The following is a 12,667-nucleotide window of genomic DNA, read 5'->3' as shown; positions in this document are numbered from 1 at the left end:
CTCTTCATAAATGACAAGTGAACTTGAAGAGATAAGTTGTATTGCCTACTTGGGTGGCTCAGCCCTAAATTCCAGTTATTTGGAGTTTAAGGCCAAAGTGGGAAACGTGGTAAGATCCTGTCTCACAATTTACGGGGTAAAGGCAGACTGGGGATACAGCTTAGATACACCAGAGACCTGTGTTCCGTCTCCAACTACTGCAAAAACACAGTTCCAGTATTCAAAGAGGAGAAAGGCCAGGAAAGGAGTGTAAGTACAGACACGCTGATACAGACCCAGCAGACGACACGCTCCTCAGGAGGAGCAAGAGCAAAGCTTCGTGAGCCATGGATGTGTGAGAACCTGAGGGAGTCTGGACGCCTCACAGATTGGGCTGTATCCTCTCCCCTTAGGTGCTGCAGAGCTTCAAGATAATGGATTACAGCCTCCTGATGTCCATCCACAACATGGACCACGCACAGCGAGAGCCCATGAGCAGTGATGCCCAGCACGCAGCTGACACGCGCAGACCTGCTCCACAGAAGGCTCTCTATTCCACAGCTATGGAGTCTATCCAGGGCGAGGCTCGGCGGGGTGGCACTGTGGAGACCGAGGACCAGTGAGTGGGCTTGGGAGCAAGGACCAGTCACACACAGTCTCATCGCACCTTCTGTTGTTGGCGCCTCACTTCTGGAATAGAGGGGTTTTGATTTGACAGCGAGGCCGACAGCATTAACGCTCATGGTGCCATTGCCTCATCTTTTCAAAGAGCAGAAGAGGAAAGGCGTGGAAGGTCTGCCAACATGGCACGATGGAACTGTTAACACTTAGGAGCTTAGGTTTGGGGCTGGAGAGACGGCTCAGAGGGTGAGAGCACTGACTGCTCTTCAAGGTCCTGAGTTCAATTCCTACCAACCACATGGTGGCTCACATCCATCTATAAAGAGATCTGGTGCCCTCTTCTGGCCTGCAGGTGTACATGCAGGCAGACAACTGTATATTTAAGAAATAAATAAGTCTTTAGAAAAACAAAACAAGCCGGGCGTGGTGGCGCACGCCTTTAATCCCAGCACTCGGGAGGCAGAGGCAGGCGGATCGCTGTGAGTTCGAGGCCAGCCTGGTCTACAAAGTGAGTCCAGGATGGCCAAGGCTACACAGAGAAACCCTGTCTTGAAAAACCAAAAAGAAAAAAAAAAGAAAAAACAACAAAAGCAGCTTAGATTTTCATCTATAAATCACATTAGAACTTTCATCACAGCTTATTGTAGGGTTCTTTGCTGATGGCCTCTTTCTGACTGTCTTGAGTTTACCCAGTGAGTGTGGTCACTAAAACTGTCAGATGGTTTCATTGTTAGGTGTCTTGTACCACAACTGCCGAGAAAAGTGTCTTAGTGGGAACCAGCCAGGATTGGAGAGTAGCAGCTATTTGCACTTATCTGAGCACTGGTCCTGCCATTGCTGAGCAGTGACGGTTCAGCTCTGGGCGCCGGGGGCGTACAAGGGGTTGTGACACACAGTCAGCTCAGCTCCCCACTGCACGTCCACAATTGACTGGGGTAGGAGGAGCCTCGCCGGCTTCTGAGCAGTGCTCACTCTTCCTTCTCCTTTCCCCAGCATGGGTGGCATCCCTGCCCGGAATAGCAAGGGGGAGCGGCTGCTGCTTTACATTGGCATCATTGACATTCTGCAGTCCTACAGGTGAGGAGGGGTGCTGAGCTGGTCACTCAGGGCTCTTGCTCTCCCTTTTAATTTTCTCATTTTATGAATGTGTTTTGCCTTTTGTCTATGTGTGTGCGCCTGTCTACTGTCTGATGCCTGTGGAGGCTAGACGAAGGGATTGGATCCCCTAGGACAGGTGGCTGTGAGCTGTCATGTGGGTGCTGGGAACTGGGAACCCAGGTCCTCTGCAAGAGCCGCCAGTGCTCCTACTAAATGTTGGGCTGCTCGCTCTCCAGTCCCCAACACACTTCTTTTAGACGTGTTCTTTGTAAAGTTCTTGGCGATGCAAGAACAGTGAGTCACAGTGTGGTTACCCATAGATTTCAGGTGGTTTTCCTGCCTCACCGCCTCTTCAGCGTGATCTACACTCTGTGGAATGCTGACTCAGTCCTCAGATAGAAGCCTAGGGTGGAGCGCTCCATCTGCCTGACTCTCAGTGAGAAGCCTGTGATTGAGTCATCCTCCACATAAGGAGACAGCTGGGAGCACAGGCTCATTTCCACAGAGGAAAAATAAGGCCTCTGAGTTACGTAAAAATGACAGCCTGCGGGCTAAGAGTCCATGGCGTGATGGGAGGAGCTGCAGGTGTTGGCCTCCATGTTTGTCCTGACACAGTGAGATATTAAGGCAGGCTGGTTCTTCAGTGTCTGACTTACTGATGATCATCTAATTTAAACTTTTCTTTCCATTTATCTACTTACTGTGTGTGTTTCTATGTACATAGTGAGCAGCGGGCATCCGGAGGTCAGAGGACAACTTGTAGGAGTCGGTTCTCTCGATCATGGGGGTTCTGGGGATTAAACTCAGGTCATCAGACTTGGTGGCAAAGCTGGGCATGGTGGCGCATGCCTGTAATCCCAGCACTGGGGAGGCAGGGGCTGGAGGATCACTGTGAGTTCAAGGCCAGCCTGGTCTACAAAGTGAGTCCAGGACAGCCAAGGCTACACAGAGAGACCCTGTCTGAAAAAACCAAGCCAAACAGAAACAGAAAAACCAAAACAGACTTGATGGCAGGCACCTCTACCCACTGAGCCATCTCCCTAGCCGTCTCACAAGTGCAGCTATACGTTCTCTGATTTACCCATCTAGTCCGCTAGCTTTTTTTCCTTTTTCTCTTTTGGTTTGTTTGCTCTGCGTTTTATTTTTCAGACAAGGTCTCACATTGTAGCTCAGGCAGACCTGGGGCTCGTGGCACTTCTCCAGACCCAGTCTCCCAACTACTTGGTTACATGCGTGTGCCACTACACTTGCCCTGTCTTTTCTAGCACTTGAGCCCAGGCCCTTACACATGTAGGCAAGTGTTTATCACTGAACTGTCCTGCTCATCTTCCTTGACTGGACTCTGTGGAATAAGTACTGTAACTCTGGCTCTTTGGAAAGTCATTATGTCACAGTGGTTGTGCTTGCCCAGTGTCTGTTCTGGGTTTGCAGATACCGTGGCCTCCTTACGCTTCTAAACTGAATAATGAGGCCAGTCTTTGCTTTGGGAACCACCGTGTGGTGCATTTTTCTTGACAGGTTTGTTAAGAAGCTGGAGCACTCTTGGAAAGCTCTGGTCCACGACGGGGTGAGTACTCCAGCCACAGGCCTCCCTCCTTCCCACTTCTGCTTTTCCTGCCATTTGCCTCCATTTCTTCTGTGTATTATTTATTTCATTTCTGGGCTTTACCCTGTGGCACGATTCGCTCTAAGGGAACGTGGCCCTTGCTGGGCCTCTCTGCTTAACCCTGCAGTCCTGTCTTGTGTTCCACAGGACACAGTGTCCGTGCACCGACCAGGCTTCTATGCTGAGCGGTTCCAGCGCTTCATGTGCAACACGGTGTTCAAGAAGATTCCCTGTAAGTGGCTTCTGCCAGGTGACCCCCCAGTGGCTCCCTTACCCCAAGAGATGGGGGGCAGGACACCTCTGCCAGGGAGCTGCCAGGGCCAAAGGCCTCTCCTGCTCTGCCTACATCCTGTGGGCGCTGCTTCTCGTCCTTGTGTCCCTCACTGTCTGTCCCAGTCCGTTCCTGAGTTGTTGCTCCCCCTGGCTCTCCCTACATGTATCGCCGAGGTGAAGGCCATTTCTGGGGAATTGGTGGGAATGGAAAAAACCATGCAGCTGTGACTGTGGACTGCGTGACCCAGGTTCGGTTGTCTAGAAGCAGACGAACGGGCAAGGATGTTAGCAATGCTTTGAGCTTTCCTCCCGTGACCAGGTGGCAGAGAGTCTCAGATTAGTTCAGGTGCAGCCGTCAGCCTTGCTGATGACAGTTGAAGGCGTTTTTAGTCTTTCCATCAGCTTTCTCAATACAGAACTGCCAGTGTTCTTTTTTCAAACTTTCTGTGTCATTGACACTGGCAGATTCCAGGTCATCCTCCTGTGCTCTCTCATCCCAGGCATCAGTTGTCCCATAGTGAGGTGAAGATATCACAGACAGGCTGCGAGGCGCAGAAGTGCTTGCGAGTGAAGCAGTAGTGCAAGTTACAGTGCTGTTTGCACTGATGCCAGGAAGGGGGACAGTGTGGAGCCGCCTGTAGTGCTCACTGGGTAGCATTGGTGAGAGCCAAGCCAGAGAAGGCTGTGCTTGTGTCACTTTCCTCTTAAGTGTTCTGTTTCTTTCCAAAGTGAGGTGACTTGACCCTCTTCTCTGAGTAGTGCTTTGTAGGTCATCTTCCTGCCGATACCCCGTTTTCTGCCTTTGCTTCAGAACAGCTTTGGGTATGTGTTGGTGTCTGTCTTGGTGATGGTTTCTGAGGCGAGTGCTAAGCAGGCTCTTTCTTTCCCTTTTGAAGTGAAGCCTTCTCCTTCCAAAAAGTTTCGGTCTGGCTCATCTTTCTCTCGGCGAGCAGGCCCCAGCGGCAACTCCTGCATTACTTACCAGCCGTCGGTCTCTGGGGAACACAAAGCACAAGTGACAACAAAGGCGGAAGTGGAGCCAGGTCAGCGCCAGGGCTGGGTCCCCTTCTCCTTGTATTCTCAGGCTAGCGCGCCTCTGCCCCAATTATTTTTTTGTTTTTGTTTTGTTGTTGTTGTTGTTGTTTATTTTTTGAGACAGGGTCTCTCTGTGTAGCCCTGGCTGTCCTGAACTCACTTGGTAGACCAGGCTGGCCTCGAACTCACAGAGATCCGCCTGCCTCTGCCTCCTGAGTGCTGGGATTAAAGGCGTGCTGCGCCACCACGCCTGGCTCCTTGCCCCAATTCTATGCAGTAAGAACTAACTTGCTAACTTGTCTTGTTTTGTTTAGGTTTTTGTTTCTGTTTTTCCAGACAGTTTCTGTGTGTAGCCGTGGCTGTCCTGGAACTCATTTTGCCTCTGCCTCTGCCTCTGAAATGTTGGGTTTAAAAGGCGTGTGCCACCACTGCCCAACTGTTGTTTGTTATGAGGCAGAGTCTCACTGTGTAGCCCAGGCTCTCCCAGAATGCACTGTGTATAGCCCAAGCTAACCTCAACCTCATGGCCGTCCATTCTCAGCTTCCCAAGTACTAGGATGGCAGGAATGAGTTGCCGTGTCCCTAAGTCACTACACATTTTCCCTCACCACACTGTCCTTCGATTATTGATCCATTCTTGATTGATTGGTTTTCCTTTTTCTCCAGATGCACACCTTGGGCGTCCTGATGTCTTACCTCAGACTCCACCTTTAGAGGAGATCAGTGAGGGTTCGCCTGTTCCTGGCCCCAGTTTCTCACCTGTAGTTGGAGAGTCTTTGCAGATGCTAACTTTGAGGTGGGTTTCTGGACTCCCTACTCTCTTCAGTTTCTTGGAAACCTTCATTTTGATGTTTTTCAAGAGTCTCTGCTGGGCACTGCGGTGGGCTGAGGGGAGACCAGGACAGCCAGGGCTACACAGAGAAGCCCTGTCTCCTGTCTATCTGTCTGTCTGTCTGTTTTTTTAAGACAGGGCTTCTCATGTGTAGCCTTGGCTGTCCCGGACTCACTTTGTAGACCAGCCTGGCCTCTGCCTCCCAAGTGCTGAGATTACAGGCGTGCACCAAGGTACCCAGCTTGAAATTGTAAAATTCTTTTTTTTTTTTTTTTTTTATTGTTTTTTGGAGACAAGGTTTCTCTGTATAGCCTTGGCTGTCCTGGACTCACTTTGTAGACCAGGCTGGCCTGGAACTCACAATGATCCACCTGCCTCTGCCTCCCACGTGCTGGGATTATAGGCATGCGCCACCACGCCTGGCCAAAACTGTAAAATTCTTTTTGGGGGGGGGGTGGTTTCGAGACAGGGTTTCTCTGAGTAGCCTTGGCCATCCTGGACTCACTTTGTAGACCAGGCTGGCCTCGAACTCACAGCGATCCGCCTGCCTCTGCCTCCCGAGTGCTGGGATTAAAGGCGTGCGCCACCACTCCCGGCTCTCATAAATTCTTAAACCCTAATCTCAGATTGATAGAGTGCTCTTGCCTGTGCAGTGTTTTCACTAGTGACTCAAGGCAGCAGGGAGCACTGAGCTGTCTAGAGTCCACTTGTCATGATCATGGTGGCACCTGCTTGGGAACACCTGTGATCCTTGCAGACTTTGGGCTCAAGCAGGAGGATTACAGTGTGACACCAGCCTAGTTTTGAATGAACTCCTAGGGTACTGTTTCATGCGCACAGTCATGGTACTGAGGAGTTGAGTTGTCCTCTCATACACCATCATGCAGGCACCTTGCTGGCCAACCGTGTGAATTCAGGGACTGGAGGTGGAGCCTAGTGGTACAGCATTTTCCAACATAGTTGAGGCTCTCGGCTCAGTCTTCAGCGCTCTACACAAAGGGAAAGGCACGGAAAGTTCTTTAGCTGTTCTAAGAGCCAGGTTGCTCTATGCCTTTTAGAGTATCTGTGAGACAAACCTGCAACTACTGTGTGTTTGATTTTTAGTGCATTATTCTTGGGAATTGGACCCAGGGCTTCATGTCTGGTGCATCTGTGCCTCATCTTACCCTTTTGAGTCGTCCTTGTTGTGTTGTTGGATCAGTCTTAGTTTTGTAACCGTCGATGGCCTGGAGTTTGCTGTGTGTATCAGGCTGGCCTGAGACTCACAGGGATTGTGAGTCAAAACATGCGCCACCATGCCAGCGGGCTTAGGCCTTTACTTTTTATTTAAAATTTTTTCTTTGTGTGTGTGTGTGTGTGTGTGTGAGTGTGTCAGGGTGGGGGTTCACACATGTCCCACATTGTAGGCATCTGAGAACAGCCTTCCATGTAGATTCCAAGGATCTTCTTCCTTTTCAACCCCCTAAAACTAGTTAAGAGAGAAGAAAGGAGGGCTGGAGAGATGGCTCAGAGGTTAATAAGCACATGGGCTGCACTTCCAGAGGTCCTGAGTTCAATTCCCAGCAACCACATGGTGGCTCACAACCATCTCTAATGTGACCTAGACCAGGCTGGCCTCGAACTCACAGCGATCTGCCTGCCTCTGCCTCCCGAATGCTGAGATTAAAGGCGTGCGCCACCACACCTCGCTTATACTTATGTGTTTTTAAAGAAACCAAAATTCGGGCTGGAGAGATGGCTCAGAGGTTAAGGGCACTGCCTACTTTTCCAAAGGTCCTGAGTTTGATTCCCAGCAACCACATGGTGGCTCATGACCATCTGTAAAGAGATCTGGTGCCCTCTTCTGGTGTGCAGGTGTACATGTAGGCAGAACACTATATATGTAATAAATAAATAAATACTTTTTTTAAAAAAGGAAGAAAGAAACCAAAATTCTCATTACAGTCAGGTTTGGTGGCAGACACTTTAACCTGCTGAGCTATCTGGCTAGCCTTATCTGTGGGGTTGTGAAATGTCTGACTCTGTAACCTAAGCTTGCCTTGCACTTACAGAAATCCTCTGCCTCAGCCTTCCCAGTTGTAGCATTACAGGCATGAGGTACAACACCTGGCCAAGGTGCTTAAGTTTGACGTCAGGACCTGAGGCATGGTAGACAAGCACTATTGCCTCTGGGCTAGATTACCATTGGAGGGGGGTTTTTGGTTTTGTTTTGTTAAAGATTTATTTATTTATTTTACACTGCTCTGCCTGCATGTACACCTGCAGGCCAGAAGAGTGCATCAGATCACATTATAGATGGTTGTGAGCCACCATGGGGTTGCTGGGAATTGAACTCAGGACCTTTGGAAGAGCTCTTAACCACTGAGCCATCTCTCCAGCCCAATCTTTGTCAACTTACCTCTTCACATTTCATTTAGATTCAAAACACAAAGCTCAGTGGGTAAAAAGGTGCTTGCTGAGCCAGGCAGATCTCTGTGAGTTCAAGGCCAGCCTGGCGTACAAAGTGAGTCTGGGACAGCCGAGGAAACCCTGTCTCAAACAAACAAACCAGGTAGTTTGCTGCACAGGCCTGGCAGTTGCCGTGGAGGACAGGCTAGGAGTGGAAGCAGGACTGTGCGTGCTGTACTGCTTTGCCACTGACCTACACCACAGCCCCTTTTTGTCTTATAACTCTCTGCCTGTCTTTCCCTCCTGTTAGTTCAACCTTGGAAAAGCTTGAAGTTGCAGAGTCAGAGTTCACCCATGTGAGTACCTGGGGCCCAGGGTATGTCACCGATGGAGTGGAGCGAGCGCCGATGGGGAATGTTGGTGTACCCCTGAACCTTGCTTTAAAAGTTTTAAATCCCGCCGGGCGTGGTGGCGCACGCCTTTAATCCCAGCACTCGGGAAGCAGAGGCAGGTGGATCGCTGTGAGTTTGAGGCCAGCCTGGTCTACAAAGTGAGTCCAGGATGGCCAAGGCTACACAGAGAGACCCTGTCTCGAAAATCCAAAAAAAAAAAAAAAAAAAAAAAAAAAAAAAAAGTTTTAAATCCCAGTACTTGGCAGGCAGAATTGGAGTCCATCCTGGTTTTTCCAGGCCTGCCAAGGCTACATAGTAAGATTCTATCTCCAAAAAATAAAAAAGGTTTGTGGTTTTGAAACTTTCATACTTGCCGGTTATGGTGCCTCACGCCTTTAATCCCAGCATTTGGGCGGCAGAGGCAGGCGGATCACTGTGAGTTCGAGGCCAGCCTAGGCTACAAAGCGAGTCCAGGACAGCCAAGGCTACAGAGAGAAACCCTGTCTGGAAAATCTAAAAAAAAAATAACAAAATAAAAGACAGGTTTCTCTGTGTAGCCGTGGCTGTCCCAGACTCACTTTGTAAACCAGGCTTGCTTCAAACTCACAGAGATCCGCCAGCCTCTGCCTCCCGAGTGCTAGGATTAAAGGTGTGCGCCACCATACCCAGCTGTGAAGCCCTGTCTTCAAACAAACAAATGCAAAAAACTTTTATACTTGGAAGCTAAAGCTAAGAAAAGAAGGAAAACCCGTCAATTTTGTTAGCTAGGATGAAGCAAGCCTGAGATCTGCTCCTGCCTTGCCTTGTATTTGTGGTTAACTGTGGGCTCTTTCTGTTGTCAGTGAGCCCTGAGCCTCAGAAGACCTGAAACACTCTACTACGGCTTTGAACTCTAGACGTCAGCCTTGCCCCAGGAATGCTGAGTCATCAGGAGAGGAGAGGGCCGAGGGACGAGGAGCTGGCAGGGCTCTCCATCACAGTCTCCTCTTCCTCGGGCGTTAGTGCCTTTGACATGAGGACAGCAGTGTCCCACCACTCCAGAATTGGGTGGAGTGAATTTTCTACTGGCCGCCATGGCTTCTACAAACCCTGTTCTCCGTGCTGTCCCTGGGGTTGCTGGACTAGGTGGTTTCCTCTCTTTCCCTTTCCCTGGAGCTGGACTCTTACTGATTTCCTCAGGACGAGTAGCTGGACATTGTTACTGCCTTCGCTCTTCCTCTGGTCTTTGAAAAGACCCCAGTGATTTTTATAAAGGTTTTCGGGGAAGAGTGAGGATGATCCTTACTCCTCCTTAAAAGGAAAAGGACAAACAGTGCACAGCGTGAGTCTGAGCCAGTCTCAGAAGCCCTGGCCATGCAGAAGAAGAGCCCTGGTGTCTGTGAACCAGTGAGGCTCTGCTGCCGCCAGCAGCTGCTCTCCTATCCCTCATTTGAGGCTGAGGGAGAGGAGGGGGCGTGGCCTCCACACCCGTTATAGCTGGTGGGCAGCCACACTAGGAGAGTGGGCCTCAGCAGGGCCCTCCTCACTGCCAGGTCATACAATTACTACTATTTTGCAATTTGGAATGTATTCTAATAGTTTTTTAAAATATAAAGAATTATCAGATGATTTTAGACCATTCTCCAAAGGAGACTTCGTGTTCTTCCCATGTTTTCCAGCAGTGTTCTGCTCTTTGTGGAGCTGCGGTGGAGGGAGACGCTTGTCTGTGTAACAGGCAGTCTGTATCTGTGAGGCTAGAGAGTAGTGTCCTAATCGCTGGGGAGCGGCAGACCTCCTCAGCCATGCTGTTGCCATGCGCCCGCCTGCCCCCCCTCCCCCGACTCTGTAGAGAAGCTGGAAATGGGGCCACATGAGCCCCCTCCTCTCAGAGTCAGGGTCCTTCTGGTCGCGGCTGGCGGGGGCAGTGTATGGCGTTGGAATCCCGCGTTACTTCTCCGTCCTGTCTTACCGTGATAGCAGGTTCGCCGACCCCCACGTAACTGTCTATATTAGACGCCCCAGCCAGTTTCTGGCTGCCTGTCTTTGCTGCCATGTTCTTTTTTACAAGAAGGAAAGAAACAATTCTTGCTATTTTTTTTTTTCATAATTTACTATTTATGATGTATTTAAGTGTTTTATTCAGGACAGTTCTGTAAGGGGTGGGAGGGAGTACTCGGAGGGCGGGACGTGGGGGGACATGGGTGTCAACATTTGTATGGAGTGTTGCTATTGCCTCTACTTTGTATTGTTGAAACAATGACAAATGCAATATAAAAGTAATAAATATCTGGTTTTAATGTATTAAATTCAATTATTTAGACCTACTTTTAAATGTTTTTATTAGCATGGTAGTAATAGTTTCATTACATTTCATCCATGTACATAGTGTCCGTGGGCATCCCTGGGGCTGTTGGTGCTAGGGCTAAGCCTAGGACATGCGAGCTCGTGCTGAGCTTCACCCCAGCTCTCCTGGGTCTTGCACATCCCGTGTGCTCGGCTCTCCCTCTGCTGGGCTCCAGTTGTGTTAACAGGACACAGTCTTCATCTTCCACCCCTCTGCGTGAGTTTAGCTCGAGCTGAGAGCAGTGGATTCAGTTCCCCATCTGCAGCCCCTAGTATCATAGCAGTTTGACCTTGCTGAAGAATTGTAGAAGAATGTTAATTCAGAACATGGCTGTTCGGGCAAGAGAGCACATCCAAAGATCTTCTAGGTCTCTGTGATTCAGTGGTTAAGAGCGCTGATTGCTCTTCCAAAGGACCCAGGTTCAACTCCCAGCACCCACATGGGCAGTTCACAACTGTCTGTCACTCCAAGATCTGACACCCTCACACAGACGTACATCCAACACAACACCAATGCACATAAAATAAAAAATAAAAAATTTTTTAAAAAGCTACTTTTACCTTGGGGGTGGGGGAGTTACTTTTACAAAGAACTCTTGAATAGGTGGTGACTTGGTCTGGTTAAGAGAATGACTTGAGAGCCGGGCATGGTGGTGCACGCCTTTAATCCCAGCACCCAGGGCACTCGGGAGGCAGAGGCTGTGGGTCTCTGCGGGTTTGAGGCCAGCCTGCTCTACACAGAGAAACCCTGTCTCTGGGGAGGAGGGGAGTTCACTCGGCTGAGGAAGAGGATGAATGAGGAGAGGAAGCCTGTCAGTTGGCTTAGAATTCCTTCTGACCTCACCTAGTGCGTGTCCCACAGAGAATCGTAAGGCTTCCCCCTGGTTGCTTGCTTGGTTGGTTTTTTTTGTTTTGTTTTTTCAAGACAGGGTTTCTCTCTGTAGCCTTGACTGTCCTGGACTCTCTTTGTAGACCAGGCTGGCCTTGAACTCACAGAGATCCGCCTGCCTCTGCCTCCTGAGTGCTGGGATTAAATGCGTGCAGCACCTTGTTTTTTATGATAAAGTCTCTCAGGCAGGCCGGGTGGCAGAACCTGGTCTCCAGATCCAGGGAGGGAGGGGAAGGGGCAGAGTGTCCCCACTTCCACCTTTACCTTTCCTGCCCCCCAGCTGCTGCTGTAGCTTGCAGTACCTTTCCTGGAAACTTGCCTTTGGTTACAGTCTCTCCTGTCAACCAGTTCTGCCAGCGGGGAAGAAACGCCCTATAAGCTTGGGCCACTGCAGCCCAGACCCTTGGGAGCCTCGCACACATGGAGTATTGGTGTTAGCCGACCACTTCTCAGGGTGTCAAGACAACTCAGCCGTGCGGTGTCTGCTGTGTGAGGAGGATGACATAAAGTGGACCGATGAAACCCGAACTAATGGCCAAAAAATACTATAAACACTTAGCAGCTCCTGAGACAAGGCGGTCGAAAGAAGTAAACTGTCTGTCAAGAGTTATTACTGTCCAAGAGTAAAACACAAACCCCAGCCATTAGCTCTGGCACAGCTGGGGACGGAAATACTGTGCATGGCACTCACACACAAAGGGAAGTGAGAGGGGCTGGGAACACAGCTGCTGACAGTGCGTGTCTAAATGCCTGAAGCTCTGGCTTAGTTTCCCAGCACCACACCAATAGCCTAGAGAGCAGAAGGGCCAGGCGTAGTTTCACATTTATTTTAGTAGAGTCGGGGCTGTGGTCAGCTTATGTGGTTCTCCTCTTCCCTGGGCGGGGCTGTTGGCCACCAGCCCACTGAGGAAAGAGAAACAGAAGACCAGCCACAGGGGAGACACAGGGTCTGGCGGAAGTAAGCACTGCGGAGACCGAGCACTCAGGGAACCAAAGGCTGAATAGCCCTTTGGGGCAGGGGCTTCCAGGATAGGTGTTCATAATTAGTTGAAATCAGGCACTTTAGCCGGGCGTGGTGGCGCACGCCTTTAATCCCAGCACTCGGGAGGCAGAGGCAGGCGGATCGCTGTGAGTTCAAAGCCAGCCTGGTCTACAAAGTGAGTCCAGGATGGCCAAGGCTACACAGAGAAACCCTGTCTCGAAAAACCAAAAAAAAAAAAAAAGAAATCAGG

At 50.1% G+C, this 12,667-nt stretch overlaps 1 protein-coding gene across 1 annotated transcript in view; it reads left to right on the top strand.

Annotated features, from left to right (window-relative positions):
* Window positions 1–10,037, top strand: part of Pip5k1a (phosphatidylinositol-4-phosphate 5-kinase type 1 alpha) — a 40,675-nt gene extending 30,638 nt beyond the window's left edge. The window contains exons 9-16 of the mRNA XM_051157688.1: window positions 393–598; window positions 1,594–1,677; window positions 3,217–3,265; window positions 3,452–3,536; window positions 4,474–4,620; window positions 5,279–5,408; window positions 8,143–8,188; window positions 9,067–10,037. Coding sequence (XP_051013645.1) covers window positions 393–598; window positions 1,594–1,677; window positions 3,217–3,265; window positions 3,452–3,536; window positions 4,474–4,620; window positions 5,279–5,408; window positions 8,143–8,188; window positions 9,067–9,069 — 750 coding nt within the window. The 3' untranslated portion in view covers window positions 9,070–10,037. The remainder of the gene's footprint in view (window positions 1–392; window positions 599–1,593; window positions 1,678–3,216; window positions 3,266–3,451; window positions 3,537–4,473; window positions 4,621–5,278; window positions 5,409–8,142; window positions 8,189–9,066) is intronic.
* The last annotated feature ends 2,630 nt before the right edge of the window (window positions 10,038–12,667 follow it).

The sequence above is a fragment of the Acomys russatus genome, chromosome 15, assembly GCF_903995435.1.
Source record: "Acomys russatus chromosome 15, mAcoRus1.1, whole genome shotgun sequence".
Taxonomy (NCBI): Eukaryota; Metazoa; Chordata; class Mammalia; order Rodentia; family Muridae; genus Acomys; species Acomys russatus.
The sequence above is the reverse complement of the archived record's forward strand: the minus strand, read 5'-3'. Positions and strand labels throughout refer to the sequence as shown.